The sequence below is a fragment of the Corvus brachyrhynchos genome, unplaced genomic scaffold, assembly GCF_000691975.1.
Source record: "Corvus brachyrhynchos isolate BGI_N302 unplaced genomic scaffold, ASM69197v1 scaffold59, whole genome shotgun sequence".
Lineage (NCBI taxonomy): Eukaryota > Metazoa > Chordata > Aves > Passeriformes > Corvidae > Corvus > Corvus brachyrhynchos.
In genome coordinates this window covers 1,791,466-1,810,253 of record NW_008246054.1, presented here as the reverse complement: position 1 = coordinate 1,810,253, position 18,788 = coordinate 1,791,466, and the positions used below count along the sequence as shown (strand labels likewise).

General features: G+C 42.9%; 2 protein-coding genes across 3 annotated transcripts in view; both read right to left on the bottom strand.

Moving 5' to 3' along the window:
* Positions 1-2,309, bottom strand: part of NDUFA8 (NADH:ubiquinone oxidoreductase subunit A8) — a 5,386-nt gene extending 3,077 nt beyond the window's left edge. The window contains exons 1-2 of the mRNA XM_017745391.1: positions 2,298-2,309; positions 1,936-1,946 (exon numbers count right to left, since the gene is read on the bottom strand). Of these exons, the coding sequence (XP_017600880.1) occupies positions 1,936-1,946; positions 2,298-2,309 (23 nt within the window). The remainder of the gene's footprint in view (positions 1-1,935; positions 1,947-2,297) is intronic.
* Positions 2,310-13,218: 10,909 nt separating this feature from the next.
* LHX6 (LIM homeobox 6) overlaps positions 13,219-18,788 on the bottom strand; it is a 10,595-nt gene continuing 5,025 nt past the window's right edge. The window contains exons 5-6 of one of the 2 annotated variants that reach the window (XM_017745626.1): positions 16,245-16,926; positions 13,219-16,021 (exon numbers count right to left, since the gene is read on the bottom strand). In XM_017745626.1, the coding sequence (XP_017601115.1) occupies positions 16,844-16,926 (83 nt within the window). In that variant the 3' untranslated portion in view covers positions 13,219-16,021; positions 16,245-16,843. Of the gene's footprint in view, positions 16,927-18,788 lie in introns of both variants that reach the window. The other variant, XM_008642155.2, reaches the window with a different exon arrangement.

Below are 18,788 nucleotides of genomic sequence, written 5' to 3'. Positions count from 1 at the left end.
TGATTTCGCGAGCCAAGACAGAGGTCGGCCCCTCGGGGTGGGGAGAGGCTGCTGGCGGCCGGGCACCGCAGACAGGATTCCCGACAAAAGCCGAGCGGAGCCGCGCTGGCCCTGCTGGGGCTCTGCCGGTGCAACCTGGCCTTGGCGTTCCGTCCATCCATCATGTTTATTAACTCTGCACTTAAACATGTTTTGCAGGGGAAATTCACTTTTGCAGATGGTCTCGAATACGATGAGGAAAAATGGCATTACTGCGATGGCTACGACAGAAGATTTTATACAGAAATCTGTTCTGGTTTTAAACCGCCAGGTACTAAATTGCGTTTGCGATCCTAAGAGTCTGGAAGGAATTAAACTAACAACTTTGCTTAAGAAAGATTAATTCGGCTACATGAGTAACATGGAGCAGAAATGCTCTGGCTAATTTCATACAACCCTAAGACGCTGCCAGAAGAATGTGGACACCACCTTCCACCAGCACAGCCTGGGATGCAGCACTGCATCCATAGCGGGTCTCTTGGAGTGATGACCCACAGGACAGGGCTTTATTATCTACAGCTTTTGATATCCTGATTAACCCTTTTATACCTTTCACCCTCACTGCACCAGCAGGGTGCTTTTGATACAGAAAAGCTGAGCAAAGGCAATTAGTTTGCATCCAGGACATCAAATGAAGTTTCATGCATCTGCCCCACGTAGCTTTTTAGTAGGTTTGTGTTCAGTCTATGTTTTTGCTAAAGACTTCTATAATGTTATTGTTTATTGTAGTCAAAAGGTGGATTTACAAGGAAAAAAGTGAGTAAAATCTGTAACATAATACACACAATACATAGAATATTTTAGCGATGACATGGAGTTCTGTGAGGCCAGCAAGTCTCTCCTGGCCCCATTTTGGATTTTAGGGTTGTACTTGTAATGTTAACTTGGTGGGCTGAATCCCAGGACTGTGAATGAGGAAATCAAAGTGACAGTTTATTATCACACAATCTTCGTGTGTGCATTTTTCCATTTTCATTTTCCACATCTGCAAAATTGACAAAATGCTTTACAAAATTTATTGTGAAGTAACTATGTTGTTTTTATAGCAAACACCATGGAGATGTATGTTAGTTATCTTGATCAAAGGCATAAATTTTTTAAAAAATCAAACCTTGTTTTTCCCCTTCAGGCATTCCTCAGCTTACAAACCTGGATCCTCCCAAAATAATCCCAGAAGGTTGTTATGACTGTGGGGATGGATTCTATAACCCCAAAACCAGAGTTGTTGTTGACTACAAACACAAGTTTCTGAGAAATGCAGGTATGATTTAACTTCTTCTGCAAGGTAAACTATGAAGAGTTTATTTCTCATATCTTCTAGGTTGCCTGATTAAAGCCAAAATATAAACAACTCCATGACTTGGTTCTATTATCACTGAGGTAAAATATCTTTAACTTATTTGTTTTTTCGGTGATTTATGTATCCCCAGAGCTGTACAAATAATATTTTGTAAAATTACAATGAAGTATTCCCAAGCATATATGAATAAATACATTTTATTAGCATTTGGTATGTTAATCTCAGAAAAATCTTCAGTCTCTTCTGTTATGATCTCAAGCAAGGGAGTGGTTGTGAGTGGCACGTCACTGATCCTGAAAGCTGAAAAGCTCCATGTTGTGAACCAGAAAAGTGCTTAAGCATGTGCTTATCTCTACATGTTGGAATAGTCCAGTTTATTAAAATGAGTCTGGGTCTTACCTTCCTGAACAGGAAACCTTCACCTTGGAGAGCTGTATTTGGAGTAGACTCTGGCAAATACATGGATAAGTCCCCAAATTAATAAGCCTTGGGGAAAATTAGTTCTTACCAAGCCAAAAGAGAAACTTTTCAAATTAAAAGCCACAGAATATCCTCAAACAGTTGACATTGGGATAACTCAAAAAATTTAATCTGACCTGAAGAAAACCTAATTTGTGTTCTGGCTATTTAATCTTTGTGTTTATCACCTTTTCAGTGCAGACGTTTTTAAAATGAAACTGATTTCTGAAAGCAACCACCCACCCTGCTTTTTTTTTTTTTTTCTCAAATGTCCAAATTGCAAAACCTCTTTTTTTCTAGAAAACAGAACATTTCATTTTCAGTGTGCTACAGTTTTTGTTGCTTGGAAACTCCATTTTTCAGCAAATTTACTATTTGTTGTAAAAAAATTCTGCTCTACTCTACTTTCAAGAGCTTTTGTGAGTGTGCACTGTGATATTGGAGGAGGGAAGTGGGGGGGGTTAAATGAATTGGAGATACCATCTGCTATAAAATATACCCTGTGATACATGGCCTGTTTTATAAACGTTGAATAAAAACTGATCTAGATTATTACAAATGGCATCGATCCAAAATACTGGAATGCAGTGGGCCTACTGATGAGGAAGATAAGCAACATGCTTTCCAAAAACACAGGAACCTACACAGATTAGTACAGGAGGGAACGCCTTGGAATTCAATTTATTGTTTTTTAATCTGTTCTTTGAACTCATTGTCCTTTATGACATTTATCTCAAACCCTACAAATTATATCAATCAATATTGGCTCAGCAGCCCGGCACAGCGTGCAGCCTGAGAGAGTCATGGAGATGGGCTTTGTGTGGCCCTTCCAGCCAGAGCCTGGACACAAAGTTAAAGTTGTTGATGTGAGTGTGAAGAAGGAATGTGTCATGTAGGCCAGACCCTTCCTCTCAAGAACATGAACACAATTGAAAAACCCGGCACTTGTTCAACATCAGAGGAACTCTTGCCGCCCCAGGAGAGATGATTCAGGGCACAAGGCCACTGAAGTAAAGAGAAAAAAAAAATTAAAAAAACCCCAGCTGTAAGCAGAAGAAACTGAGGAAGAGGCTGAGATGACAGGGAACAGATCCAGAATTACTCCATTATAGGTTGGGCAGGAAAGAGCAGGAAAACCTCCAGGCTTCCAGCCAAGTCTTGAAAGCATCAAAAGCAGATGGTAGGAAGCATTCAGGAAGATCTTACAACAGCTTGACAGGTTTACCAAAATGACACTGTCTTCCTCAGCCCTGGCAGCAGGCTTCAGAATACTCCAGTCCTCACCTTTCACCCTGGCCCTATTATGAAGCAATTCCTAATTGTTTCTGGGCTGTTTGTGGAGGAGAGTGAGGCATCACTGAGCTTTGGCACGGCCTTGCCTCCAGACTGGCAGCATCCAGGTACCGTTCCAGAGGAGAGGAAAGCAGCCGCCATTTGAAACTCCTGAGTTTGCTTCCAGCACTTCTCTGTGGAGATGAGAGGATGTCGAGCACCACAGAGACTCCTGAGGAGTCTGGCAAGCCCTGCACTTCGCTAGCTCGGAGGTCTGATACTCATTTACTCAGAGAGCTCTCGCTGCTAGAGCAGTGCAAAGGCCCATCGTGAAAACATAATCAGGCCCAGGGAATGAGATGACAGCAACAGCTTTGTTATACGTTTTTATCTAGCGAAGTTTTCCAAATTCTCATTACAGCCTCGCAGTTATTACTCCGTCCCTAAACCTCTGTTTCCTTGGGGATGCTCAAATTTCTCTTGATTCTCCATGTGTTCTTCAAGCTTTTCTTTTTTCCAGTATTGCGAAGTACGCAAAATTGAGCACATAAATAAGAATGGGAAGGCTCATTTGTAAGGAGATACGTTGTTTATTTTGAATAGATACTGGGACCAGGCTCCTGTTTCACCAGGAGTATTCCTCTTTTTTTTCCCCCAGAAACAGGACTCCTGGCACCTTTGTAACAGAGTTTGGTCAATTTTTTTTATTTCCCAGTTTTTCAGTGAGAAGTAGAAACTACAAGATGTTATTTTTTAATGCGAAGCAGGGAGGTACAAGAAGAGTTGTGACAGTCAAGTTTTAGGCCCTCTGAATATCAGAGAAGCCCATAACTTTCAAAAAGCAAATACCATCAAAAATAGGAAATTTTTTATACTGAGATGGAAAAGACCTCAGGAGATTGCCTGGGTCACCTGCCTGTCTTGATGAAAAGCAAAGGTATTTCTGATGAAAATTGCCTTGTTTCTCCTGTGGTTTTCCCAGGGATGGGTTAAATAATATAAAACATGCTTTTCCTCTTTTAATATGAGGATTTTTGCTCTACTATTTTCATATTTCTTCTGCAGTCAATATTACCTGGAATATACTTGTACCTCTTACTATAAATCAAAAGACACAGAAAGACACAAAATCTGCCTTTTCACTCAGAGCTCAGTCAGGGAACTGAATTAACAGCAGGATTAGGTCCAGAATACCAGAACAAGTGTCTTATTAAGAGGGGTTTGGTGTTACTGCAGTCCCAAGCCAGCCAGCAATCAGCATTTCTACAAGCCTGAAAGTCTTGTGAAAAGCAGCAGGAAAAATCCTGCTGCTTCAGGAATCATTACAAGCTGAAAAGGTCAAGATTCAAGAACATTATTTTCGTATAGTTTAGAGAAGTCTGGGGTTAGAACATCTGAGGTTCCTTGGTTGTGAGGCTGGGCTGACTCCCCAGGCAAGGAGGCAAAGCCATTTTAATTCTAAGCCTTAATAATCACAGACTTACAGTTTCCTCATGTTGTTACCTTGGGTTAGAGGCTCTCATGCTTGGTCTGAGAGGACTGAGAAGCACAAATTTTTTGGACAGTCGACAATGATATGTTCAACCATTTCAGGTTTTTATCCAGCTATGCAAATCCATGAGAGAAATTTCCTACATTCGGACTTTTTTTCCTTACAACTCAGATTTGACTTACACCAAGTGCTTTTTGGGAAACGTAGACTTTGACTTGCCTGAAAAATGTAGTTGAGAAACAGCCATAACCACTCAATAATCGCTCAGGGTAATATTTCTGTACCTACCCTCATATACCCCAAATACATGCAGATGTTTGCGTGCTCTTTCTCAGAAACTACTGGAGAATTGGGTGTGGGATGAGGACCTGGCAATTTTTCAGGCCTGGAGTATTTCTGGAAAAAAGACAGCAAGTTTAACTTCGAGTCGACTGTGGTGCAGGAAAAAAGATTGACTGCACTGAGGGATCATGCACAGAGCTTTATTCCCTGTTCTTCTTTGAAATTGCCCTTTCTGATGATGGAGGGAGTGGATGAACAGCCTGATTCCAGGCTAGTCCCTAGTCATTGCCTAAGAATGTACGAGTTGTTTTGGCAGATGCCCTGAGCAAGGAGAGGAAAGCCCCAGCAATACACATACAGAGGGAATATGGGATTTTTGTTCGAATGAATTTAGCTTCCCATAGATTTAAATGTCTACTTATAAGGCAGGACCATTTAATCTTTTGTACATTTGTTTCTTTTTTATTTGACTTAAGATACTGAATTTAGATGAGGTTTAGTTCCTACATATTGAAACTCTTAAAAGCTCTTCAAATAATTGTTCTTTGGATACTTGTTAAGCTAAAGAAATCAGTTTTGATCGGCAGTAAAAGTTCATGCTATTTTAAGTGCAATGCTATAGCTATTTTCTGTTGTATATTTAATCATTTTGAATTATATGTCATGTAAAAGATTTTAGCTCTGGGGCATTTGCCAGATGGCTGATTCTGCATTTCACACAACAAAAGAAATAATGTTTGTGTAAAGCTCTTAAAAATAGTTGGTAATCAGTATATTCTACAACGAATAGGATCCAGACCTGTTTGGAAAAAAACCCCAGCTTTTGCAGAAATTAATTTAGAGGATTTGGTCTCTACCTCTGGGCTCTGAACAAAACAAATTGTGTCTATTGTTTGCTGATTTTGTAACATTTAACAAGTTAACGGGATTGTAAATTTTACTCATTTTTATGTTAAATGCCATTTATTGCAATCCATTGATCTTTTTCTCTTTACTTTGGCTGACAAACTTATTTCTGAAAGCAGGGTTGTAAAGCAGAGAGCCAACACTGCTCTCCGTTTACACAAGTAGAGCATACGAATGTGAGTAGCCCTTTGCTTTTCTTGCAACAGCTGGAGTGCTTGTCCTTTTTACTGCTAATTCCTCTTTCTGGCATCTTTGATTCATGTTCCTCCAAAATACCACTGCAAAAAATATTTTCTCTCTCTGCCTTGGCACTCAGCTTCTTCTCTTTGCCCACAAGGCTCTACAGAGCTACCTACAAATTCACCTCCTGGTCTTGTCTCCTCCATCTCCCACATACTTTTTTCCCTTGCATCTAGTCCCAGGATATAGGTTTTTAGCCACATTCATACAATTCCAGTATTCTGGTACTTGCTTTCCAGACTCTGGGGTAGTCAGAAGCTTTGAAAAGTATTACATCCAGAAGCAGGTCAGAAATTGTATTATAACTCTTTGATCTGGATCTCCAAGTGCCACTTATCTACCTCTTCCTATTTTTTACTTAGATAGCTTTTGTTCTGATGTCAGAGCTCTGGATCTAAATACCCAATGCTTAACAGATAAATTAGTTGAGGAGCCAAATCTCAGCAGGAGGAGAGGCAGAACCCTGGCAAGATCACACTGGGACTGCTGAGTGGGCAAGGCAAATGGCTGAGCAGTGAAGGTGGCAGAGGGAAATTGAGTCTGCTTCATTTAAAATGAAGATCCCAGACTCCTATGAGAAGTTGGGGGTGTTTTCTTACCCTTCTTTTTTTTTTTCTTACTTTACCCTAAACACTTCTTAAAATGTTGGACCAATTTTCCTACCCGTCATATGCTCTTTTCATATCTTTTTATATAGAAATGTGTTAAGATCAGGCACATTTTGGATGCCATTGCAAAATTCATACATATGTCTTTCACAGTGTCAAAGTCTGCTCAGGTGACAGACAGAGATACTTGGAGACTTCTCATCTGAGCAACCAAGAATATTTTTAGATTAAATTTGGATTATATGTTTTAATCTAAAATGTCCTCCATTCAGCAAAATAGATTATGAACCAAGATAATTTATATTCCAGACTAAAGCCAGCAATGATAATATTAATATTTGCATCATGATGTAAGTTACTATGGTAATTTCAGTAGCTATAGCTTTTGCAGATATATTGTTCCTTCTGGTTTCCTGGTCTTATCTTTTTGAAAACTGTGGAAGTTTCAGTTCCAAAGAGTGGCATGCCAAGAATAACACCTTTGTTTGGGTGCTAACCATCCTATTGTGAATCCATTAAATAGGTTACACACGAGTCCTATAGGCACTTACATTCAATATACAGTTCATGTGAAAACAAGTTTTACAAGAGATGGAAAGTTCATTTGGGGGCCATTTTGGAATGACAGTAATTAAAAGAGAATGGAAGGGTGAGAATTTGTGGGTGGAAGCAAAGGTTAATTGAGAACACATTTTCTGTTTTCTTGCCAGCCTTGACGTTGGTGGGGTCAGGTGCAGTAAGGAAAGGGGTGGTAGGGACCCGGAGGGAGCAGTGGAAATGGAAGGGGTGTGCCAGGCAGAACCCATGGCTGAGATGCTATCACATGTCACTGTGATTGTGCAGTGGGAGAACACGATAAACTGCGATAAACTGCGCTGCGGGTGCTGGGAGGAGTCAGGGATGTGAAAGAATTCAGTGATATTGTTGTTTACAATGGGCTGCATGTGCTTGGCCCTCTGCAAACAGAGAGGAAGCCCAGCTGCTGCTCAAGGATGGTGTGTTGTAAACACACCCTTCCAAAGCATGGGCACGGAAAGCTGAGCAGGGCTGGGCCTCCGGCCGTGCCAGGGCTCTGAGCGCTCCCTGGCCTGGTGAGGGCACATCCCAGGGACACCGACTGACTCCCCTTGTCGCTCACACGGGCTCTAACAGAGCACACAAAGGGATGACACCCACTCACATCTGGTCCCACCTTGCTCTTGGGCAGGGGAGGGAGCCACGGATCTGAATTTCAGAGTGCACCAGGCCTCCAGCGTAGAGACAGCATCTAAGACACCAGGAACACATACAGCTACAAAGACCTGGCATGCTCAGACAAGGTTCTAAAGGTGAGCAATGTAGGTTTTTCCCTGTTTAAGCCACTGAGTATTCTGATTTCAACACAACTTCTCGGTGGTTTCCTGGGAAAGCAATAGTTAAGAGAAGCCTCCATGACAATAGTGCCTGTGCTGACAGTCTCAGCTCTGTGCCGTGGCAGGCACCTAAGCATGCAGAGTCCTCAGAAGTCTCTCACAGCTGAGGTTTCCATAAGCAACCCAGAAACACGATAGTTAGAAGCAAATAATTCTAAACTTTGCAATATGCATTTAATATAGGAAGATTAAACGCACCTAAATTACAGTGTGTTTTCATGTCATCCCTTGAAAGCACCCTGAAGCAAGGCCACCCTGAATTTTCAGCTGTTTCTAATCCCAGATGAGAGATAAATCTGGAGCGTGGTATTTGGGGAAATCTCTTCTGCCACTGCTTTTAGCCTGAACATTGGAAAGGAGGCAAGTGGTTTCATTTTGCAGAGAGCAGAAATCCACTGATTTAAGTGGGCTGCAGCTTGAGCTTACTGTGGAATACACCTAACAGCAGTTGCAACACCTGTGTGACTTTGCTGACATTTGGAACTTCCCCTAAAGCCCCCCAAAACAAGGCAGAGACTTGCCAAGCAATATTTGGTGAGAAGAACCAATTTTGAGATGGGCTACTTACAGGAACACATTACAACCAACAGCTTTAGCTGGGTCTTATTTACCTAAAGAGACCCTCCAGACTGACCTGTTGGCTGTGTGGACAGTGTCCAACAGGAGATCAGGAGCACTTGCACCCCTGGTTAATCACCTATTGTGGGCAGATGCTGTTTCTGGGGACCAGTCTTGCAGGTGCCTGCCGGGGTTGGCTCCATGTGCCTCTGCCTGCTTAATGAAAACAGCCTGAATTAATCACAAAAAATAACAGAGAAGCTGTCCCAGTGTGGGCTGGCTGAGGATCTCACCCACGGTATTCAAGATATATTTAGTGGGTGCTAGAATCTGATCTCATTTTTGATTGAGACACAAGGAAATAATTCAAGAGCTCGTCCATTACAATCTTTTGCTGTCTCAGTTTCAAGATTCCAATAATATGTCATGATAATAATGATTATATTTCACTGACTTGGGAAGAAATAACTGGGTAACATTTACTAACTGCACAGGGATATACCAGATTGCAGTGAAATGCTCAGACAAAGCTTTTTTCCTTTACCTTCGAATACCAGCATGGTTAGTCCTCTTTCAGCAAAGTCTGTTCCATCACTGTTTATTCTACTGAGGAAAATCTAAAAAAATGGATAAACTTTTAAAGATGAATATGCTGACACAAAATTCAGCACACCACACCAAGAGCCCCATTCCACCTAATTGTGCACAGGGTGATAATTTAGCACTGATTTAAGAGTTTGTATTTTTTTCAAATCTTTTTTAAAAGGAAAATTACTTCTGAAGGTGAAGATGTGCTTAGACAATCATATTAACATATTCAAACAATTGCAATTTGCAAAATAGTAATTACAACTCACTATCTGGTAGCATTAATCAAACTTCAAGGTTTAATTCCATTTTAAATATTGATGAAATGTGATTCTCCAATCTAACCCTGGTGTTGCAGGGTTATGGAAGCAGCCAGTGACAGAAAAAGAGGAACGTGTAGTTAACAAGCAGCTGCCACAAAGAAGGATCGGCATCTGTGATTTAAATTGTTAGCTGCACAGTCAGGTAGAGTGTAAAAAGGGTAGTCAAGAGGCTGTTAAGTCCATTGCTGCCAATTACTAACAATCAGGGAGGAGCTTTAAGACTTGTTCAGTACAATAAACCCAGTTTGTCTTGTTTCAGGGGTTACTACTGAAGAGGTTGCAGCTGCACTGATTCAAATAGCCCTAAAACTACAGTAATTATCAACCAGTCTTCTTTAGTGTAGCAAAAGTATGTTTTACCATAGCTTAACTCTTTACATTCTAATATTTCCCTGCCTCCTCTCCCATAGCCAGCCCTGGAGCCATTCTCATCTCTGGGCTGTGGTTCTTCTTCCTATCCTGGATCAATTCTTTCATTTCCCATTACCTGGACCACGGACCAGTTGTACATCACACTGGGTTGGATGGCAGTTCTAGGGATCTACTTTATGTTGAGTCATTACATCTATTTTTCCTTTTCATACATGAAGCTGAAATTCACATTGCTCGTTCAGTTTTTACATCTGGTTAAAGTATGTGCAGGTTAAGCAGGGCTTATGGACACGTATTTAATTTGCGCGGGCTCAGATCACTGCATGAACCAAGACATTTTGGAACCAGTCTGGCAGGGCTAAGATCCATGGAGTGACTTGTCCTGGGTGCTTTCCTAGGAGACCAGGAAATCCCAGAGTGCAGAAGGAAACAATCTGGGCAAACCAAGGGTATGTTGGAAACCTGTGAAGCCAAGTTACATCTGCCTTTCTTTGTGCTTACACCCTTGATACTCAGCTGAGTGAGTGCTGTCAAAGGCTCAGACAGACTCAGGCTGGTTGTTTCTAGTGCTCAGGTGAGCCAGGTGTGCCCAGCTACCAGCCAAACGTGGTGATACACAGCATCTCTAAGTTTTCTTATTCCTTCACCATGACACAAATAGACAAAAGTTTCCTTTTCATGCAGTTATTACAAGCTCAGATAAACTATTTTTTTTGGTTAAGGCAATTCCAGCTAAAGCCACAGAGCCACACAGACTGGACAACATCTGTCACAGGCTCACATCTGCAACACCTAGAGCATAGAACAAAAGCCAGCACATTGATCATGGCTTGGATGTTGTTTTTAAGAAAGCTTAAGGACCACATTTGCATTCCTGTTGCAGCCCTCAGTGGAATCTGCCCGTGAGGATTGCGTGGTCTTTAAGCAAGATTCAGTGCTCATGTTTTTAATTTCCCTTTTAGCATGTTTTTTCAGCATCTATTTTCTCCTACTTTATACCCATATTAGAAATGTGCCATTAACGGGGTATGTTGTAATGGATCTATGAATCTATAAGGAATAAAAAAGAGACCAGTGAAACACAGAAAGAGCTGAATTTAACTATTCTATCCAAATTATGAACATTTTGCAGTCATTAAAGCAAGCACCTTGGCACGTGCTTTCCTGCCTCCACCAGGATGCTTTCCTCCTTTCACCAGGATGCTTTCTGCCCTCACCAGGATGCCAGCAGAGCTGTGTGTGAGCATGTGAGCAGCACGTTATGGGTGTGTGCCCGACTCACTCAGCCAGCAATGAAAGAAAAAAGGAAAGACAAAGCTGACTTGATTCACGAGCCACCACAGTCAATGGGATTAACCCCCAGGCTTGAGGACTTGTGCATCAGAATTTGTCACATACCCCTCTGGGAACTTCTGAGCTTAACACATCATTCCCAGGACCTTCCTGCCTTTTGCATTTCAAATGCTCCTCTGTCGCTTTAACATAAAGGTACAACTCCACAATCAAAAGATCTCCATGAAAATTTGACTCCTAAAGAAGTAACATGCTTCTTTCTCCGTTTTTTCTGACCTGCCTAAGCAGAGTGCTCAGCAGTGTGAATAAATGGGACCGTGATGGTCGCAGCACCGGGGTTACACCCACTCAGCTCCGTCCTCCTCCCAGTCATCTGTTCTTTTACGTAACAAGGGCTGCCACAAATCCTCAAAATTAAGATTTTTACACACATCACAAGCAGCTAATATGAATTTGTTAAGACAGTGGTAAACACAAGAAGCAGCTTGAATATATTTCATTTATATTTAAAAAATTACAGGTATTGTTTTAAGTAATACTTCAATGTTTTTTTCCAAGGCTTTTTGAAGTTTGTTTTTCCTGGTTTACTACACAGATCTCTTTTCTCCTACACAAACACAAAAGAAATGGCTACAGAACAGTTTTTGGAGACAAGACTATTTAAATCCCTGAAATTAAGAAGCCACAACTTAACATCCACCAAGCTATTTTTTTTGTAAATCATGCACAAAATTACTATTCAAACTTTGCTGGTCAGTTTTTTTTCCTACATTGTCTTTGCTTTTATTTTCTTTCCACACTGTCATTATGCTCTCAGAATAAATACGACAGACATGAATGCTAACAAGGGACTCAGGAGTTGGTCTAAAATATCTCTCAGCCACTACATCAGCTTATCAATACCTCATACATCTCAAAAACAGCATGGAAAGAAAAGCTGGAAGACGAGAACCTGGGATTTTACTAGAAATTTTTCTTTACCTTCACTTTTCATAAACCAACAAGGAACACAGCCAGAGTATTTAAAAAATGCCTCTCTTAATTTCTGATTGTTTCAACATTTCTCCTCCATATTTTGCCCAAAAAGACAAAATATAAAATCTGTACATGTAAATCTTGTAGTTCACCCAAGCTATGCTTATCAAACAGATGAATAATCAGTCCTTGCCACAGATCCAGTATCTCCTGCCTTGACAAATTCCCACACAACAGCACACGATCTTTTAAACAAACAAAAAAAATGTGTTCTAAGAAATGCCAATGGCTAAAAAATGGATTTATTTTTCAAAGGAAAAATGGCTTGTTTGAGCTGGACCCCAGGGATGCAAAGAGCAGATCTGACATGGGGATATTTAACATTCTCTTTCTCTCCCTTTCAGACAATGATGAGCATGAATGGATCCTTCGGACCTGCCGGAAAGCCTGGGATATAACAACTGAGCACAAACCGAAACCATAAAACAGTTTTTCCTAGACAATATTCCAGCAAAGCAGGTAATCTGATTCACAATAAGCGCAATTTGTCCTCGTGGATTTGTCTCACCCGTTCCCTCGACAGGAATATAATCTTTCTGTCATCTTTGTCAGCACAAACAAAAATGGAAATAATCATTTAATCAGTCATGCTGAGCAAAAGCCACGGCAAAAAAGCCGACTGTACTCACAATAATATTCCTGAGAGGTGTGCAGTGTAGTATGTATAAACATTATTAAGCCTGAAAACAATTTGTTAAAAAGAGTGCCTCAGATTCGGTGTTGAAGTCATTCAAATCCATCTTAATCAACATTATTTTCCCAGATTTTAGTTAGCTGTCCTGGTGAATTCCTTTCCTCTCTTTTTGCTCAGTACTTTGATATTGATTGATCATTGTAATAATGTACACCAGAGGTATTCTTTAATGACTGGTTTGCTAACTAGGAAATTATATCCATTTACTACGAACGTTTGTTGAACTCTCCTGAAGCCAGAGTTTAACAAAATAATAAAAGGGGAAAACTGGGTGGGTTGCTGCTTGATTAGTAAGCCAGAAAGTATTTAAAAATAAAATAAAATGGAATTACATCATTTTCTGGATGTAAGTGCCAGCACTTCTACTTGCATTAACTTTATTTATTACACAAATAAGACATTTACAAAGCACAACATTAAAAGTATGTAACAAAACAGACATTGGTTTTACAAAAAGTGCTTACAATTTTGTTTTACTTTTTTAAAATAAATATTAGTCTTGACTGTCCACTCATTCAGAGAAAAAATTTTTTAACCATTGTAGCCAAGACATGCAGAATTGCAACATGCTACAACAAAATGATTGGCAGATGAAATAAAACTGGTGTTTAGTTGGCATCCTACAGATAAATCACTGATAGTAGTGCAGGATTGGTTCCCACTCCCCGTCCCAATGAGTGAGTTGTGTAAGCACCTTTAGCTCGGGCATTGGGTTAACCAGCATGAGCCAGAAAAAATCACTGGTGATAAAACCTTAAACCATCCCACTTCCAGAGCTGAGCCCTGTTAGTTACCTTGTTAAACTGGAGTGAAGAGCCTTTCGCTGGCTGTCTTCAGTGGATTCTGTCTGCAAAAGGGTTTGTAAATAGCAACTGGAAAAGTTTAGTGCGTGGAGTCTGCATTGCTGCACCAGAACCCATCTGGCAATTACTGAATAAACTAAGAAAATGAGAATGACTTTAATTTTATTTTTTTTTTAATCCACAGACAGGAGATGAATGCAAATGACCTGAGATAAGGTTTGGTTCAGTGGCAACAGTCAGTGTGAAATATGTTGTGAAACAATGTATTGAATAAATTAGAAGATTTCTTACATTCTTGGTACAGTTGAGTATTTTCCATACACATAATTAGCTCTAAAACTGCACAAGCTGAATTGCTTCCAGTTTTTGCAAACAATTTGGGCTTAATATAAACAGAGCCTGATTTCTGAATTAGCAAAGCTGCTCCTGGCTACTTATGGGGGGAAGTGCCCCGAGCACAGTCTGTGGTGAGCCCACGTCCCTGGAGAGAAACACCTACATTCCCTCAGCCCCTGCCTTGCACTCCGGCCCTGCCGTGGTATCAGTTACAAACCCTTGGGCATCCAGGACATTTCACAAGTGTGTTTTTTCTGATCAAGTTGGTATTTAGCAGATACATATTTCATAGTTTCCCTTTCATTGTATTGCCATGACAGAAGAGAGAAACACATCAAACCCTTTTCTCCCTCAACAGAACAGTTGTGGCAATCTCAGAGACTGTGGGATGTCAGGGCAAGTTACAGCCTGAAGTCTCTCCTTCAGTCTTAAATGAAAAAACTATCCATTCTTTTATGGCACTAATTCCACAACTAAATGGTCATTAGGATGTGCAAGCACAAATGGAGAAAAAAGTCAGGCCCCAGTGACCCCCCAGCCCCCACAAGCATCTCAAGGCTGGCACATGGACACAGCAACCGCCTCAACCTGTGATGACAAACAGTCACCAACAGCCAGCCAAGGGAACACCCATCTTTCCCTCATTGCTATGGACAAGGACAAAAAGGACTGCACCTGGTGCAACTGGAGCAACTGGTGACTGTCCCCTCCCTGAGGGGACGCCTCTGCAGCGACGGCTCCAGCCAGGTCAGGCATGCAGGAGCGCCTTGTCACCGGTCACACTCTGGAAATGGTCACTCACACATCGGGAGGTGACAATAAGATTTTGTGGACTTAATTCCCCTCTCTTAATTCCCCTCTCTCCTTTCAAATGTCATTTTAAATTGGGAATAGAGCTGCTGGCTGCAATTAGACAGATACTGGCCCAACTGTCCAAGGTAGTACCATCACTCTCTTAATATATGTACACACACACAGAACAATGTGTGTGTGTGTGTGTGTGTGTATTTGTTCCAACCAATATCAATGTGTGCTTGTACTCAGTTACTTCTCAAACCAAGAGATCTCGGTGACCTCAGCAGACGTCCCCATCTCCTCCCGCCATTTCTGGAGCGCTCCTCGTGGTTTAGCTGGAGCCATGTGTCTGGCTGCTGGTGTCACACGGAGTTCAGGGACACGGGCAGGAGAAGGCCCCCCACGTGTGCAATACGGGCTGGCCAGAGCAGAGCGATGGCTGCCCACCCGGCCCATGTCGGGGTTGATCCAGGATCTCCCAGAGAGGAAAACACAGTTCCAATTAAAAACAAGTTATGTAACAGATGGATTCCCATCTCCTGCTCCTCGGACATGGTTCAGTCATATCCCTCACTAGCTGTGGCTCAGGGTAGGCTTTCACATTCTTGGAAGAGCGGCCTCACAGACACTTCACAGCAGGACAGGCCCATGTGCTTGCGTGGAGAGAGGTTTTGTTACAGACCTGCTCTTGGCTCGGTGCAAACTGAGAAGGGCTGGCAGAGGTCACTTGTTTACTTTTCGTTATTACCATCAATGAAGGATCATTTTAGAGTCCTTTTCCTGTCTTAGGGCCAGACTGCTGAGCACTTCCTTTGCTGTTGCCGTGAGCCCAGCAGTTCTCCTGGGATGCACCCTCATCCCAGGGCCTGGCAGGACCGACAGCCGTACCCCAGCAAGGGAGAACAGGAGGGCAGAGGGAATCAGAGCGATGCTGCCAAAGGAAGATGCCATCCCCTTGCTGTCCACTTGGCTAGCGACTGTTCCCGCTGGCCTTACTGTGGTTTTCACCTTTTTAACTGGTCTCCAGTTTCTACCCAACTCTTTCCACTGACTGGACTCGAGTCCACAGCAGGGCAGAACATTTCTACACCTTTATGGGCACCTTCCAGTGAGCGTTTCCCAGTCCCAGAGTATGGATTGTCTGAGAGTTTTCTGTAGGTACATTCTGAAATCACCCATTTGTGATCCAATATGACTCCAAGGAAATAAAGTAGCTTGTTAATAAAGAACAAGAGTAAAAAACTTTAAAAAAAAAAAGATTTGGCAGATGGCTGTGAGAGGAGAGAGATATTCAGTGTTCTAAGAACAAGTCAGCAATCAAAAACTTCAGGGTGCTAAACCTGGCTCTGCCACCAACCCTCATGGTTCCTCTCAGTTTCGGACATCTCTGCTTCCCCTCCTATAAAACCGGGGGGAAAAACACTAAGATTTACTTACCTTTGAGTGATCAAAGGACATGTGATTCTAAAGCACTTTGAGGAGGAAGAAAAACTGCCTATTTCCAGCTGGCATCATGTTTTCCACTCAGTGGAGTCTCAGCTACCTGCGAGTTTCCTTCAGGAAGGTCTGTCTATGTATCAAGTTGCTGAGCCAAAAAGCCAATTTCAGATTTCACACGTGCGAGTGGAAAGAAGGAGGGATGTCCAGGAACTGCTTCACTGGTGCAAAAAGAGAATCAGGCCAAACCACATAAATTCCTCCTTCCTTTGTGCTCAGAGGTGATCATCGACCCCCCTGAGACTCAGCGTGTTCTGGGTTGTTCATATTCCCATGGGTTTGGGAGCAAGACTTGCAAGCACAGTAGAGTCACCAGTTTTGACTGTGTCTGGCACTGCCTTGGAGAGACTCACGGTCATTCTACAAGTCCACAAGAAACAAGTGTAAAATGTAACTCTGCACTCAACACACACATACACAGAGTGTCGCTGGAGAAATCAGAGCGGACGCGAGGTGCTGGTCAATGGAAAGAACTGAGAGTGCTGGATCTGAGCTTCTCCCGCGGGACTGGTGGCAGCTGCCGTGGGCTGGGCGCTGTGTCAGCGGCTGAGGGGCAGTGGTGCTGGTAGGGCCATGGACAGGTGAGGAAGAGTCCGCGCAGTCAGTACTGAAAGAGGATGACCTGGGGGAAAAACGGGAGCGTCAGCGGCTTCCAGAGACAGAGCCCTCGCGGTGGTGATGTGCTTGCAGGGAGCAGCAGAACACACTCGGGCTCTGCTGTGGCAGCCACTTCCTCGTAGGAAATCCCTCTCTGGAAGCACTGTCTGCCAGGGAGCTGCCAGCCCTGCCCAGGGAAGGAGCCGCCGGGGCCGCACTGAGGAGCCCAGGTGGGAGGTAACGGGACTGTGGCAGAGGTGCACCACACCTTCACTGTGAAACCAAGCAAAACCGGGCAGCACACCAAAACCAGCACTTCACTCATCTGTTCCGTGATACAGCAGCTACCAAGGAAGACAAAGACCACGACCAGCAGCCCTGACTGTCCACCTCACTCACTCACTGATCAGCACAGGCTCCCCAAAACACTGCACATCGCTGCTCTGCAGGTACAGCCCCTTCCCCTGTAGGGGCAGGGGGAGCAGCCGCTGAGCTCAGTTCTCACCAGCCACTGCACTGGGCACCCCGAGACGAGGGTGGGGGGTGCTCCCCACGCAGAGGGAAGCACACACTCAGCATTTAAATGGTTTTCCCAGGATCTCAGCTATCTCAGCTATTAAAAATTTTTGGATGTGGGGGAAAAAAAAAGCTACTTCAGTTTTAAGGAATTCAACATGCAAGTGATTGTTTAGAAAAGGAGCTGGTTGGGGGGAAGCTCCGTGTCCTGAGAACCCTGTTCTGCAACAGCTGTGAGGCAGTAATTGCATTTAAATCAGGAGCTGCTTGCTGCAGTGAAGCTTCTCTAACAACAGCACCAGGACTGTATAATATTTTGTGAAAACTCTGCAGCTTGCTGGGCAGATATGAAAAACTGGTAGAATTTAGACTGAAAAAATAACTTTGCTGGGTCCCTGCTTATGCCCATTGAAACATAGCTCAATAAGCTGCTGCACTGAGTAGAGAGAGATCTGAAAAGAGAGGTGCTGAGAACCTCTAACAGTGAAGACAAAAGCTAAAACCACTAAGAGTTGCCAAAGGCTCAGTGTTCTCAGAGGTGCTGAGAACCTCTAACAGTGAAGACAAAAGCTAAAACCACTAAGAGTTGCCAAAGGCTCAGTGTTCCCTGAAAAGGAAGCCACTGAAACTGGGGTCCTAAATAAAATCTTCCAAGCATGTTTGAGAAATCTTGCCCTCGATAAGCCGTGTGTTAGAACAGATACTGTAAGTGCTGAACAGAAAAATATCAACATTCAGTATTGTCTCCCGGCCAGACATTGTGAAATAACATTCCTACTTCAGATATTGTAACAGCCAGTTGTTGTTCTTTTGCTTTTTTTTTTAAGCAATACTGCAATCCACAAGAAATGAATCTTTTTTGTTAACTCGTGGAAAACTGGGAAGTTAGTGCATGCTGGAGCTCTCCCCTGCTCCGTTGTTGACAGCCAGTTGCTGTTCACACTGACAACACGTGCAGGTGCCTGAGGAACGGAGCAGGACAGAGCCCAGGGCACACGGGAAGGGGAAACCAGGGAGGATTCAGGCAGGAGGGTGTGAGAGCCTTCTGTGGATGCAGGCGCACAGTCCCAGCACGTCACAACAACGAGGGGTGTCCAGTGAAAAACAAAGTGATGCCATTTTGACCAACAGTGGGTACATCAACCTAAGGGCCCCCAAAACTAAGGAAAGACACATGGGTGGGTGGCAGCTGCCAGAGGTCATGGAGAGGCAGTGATGCTGACAGGAGACAGCAGTGGCAATGATGTTACACACAGATCTCTGCTACAGGGGAGGGTAGTCCCCGCAGCCTGGAAGAGGGACTACATTTACCTTCTCACCCCTATTAGATAGTGGTCCTTCCATGTCTGCTTTGAGGTGCACTGGTGGAGC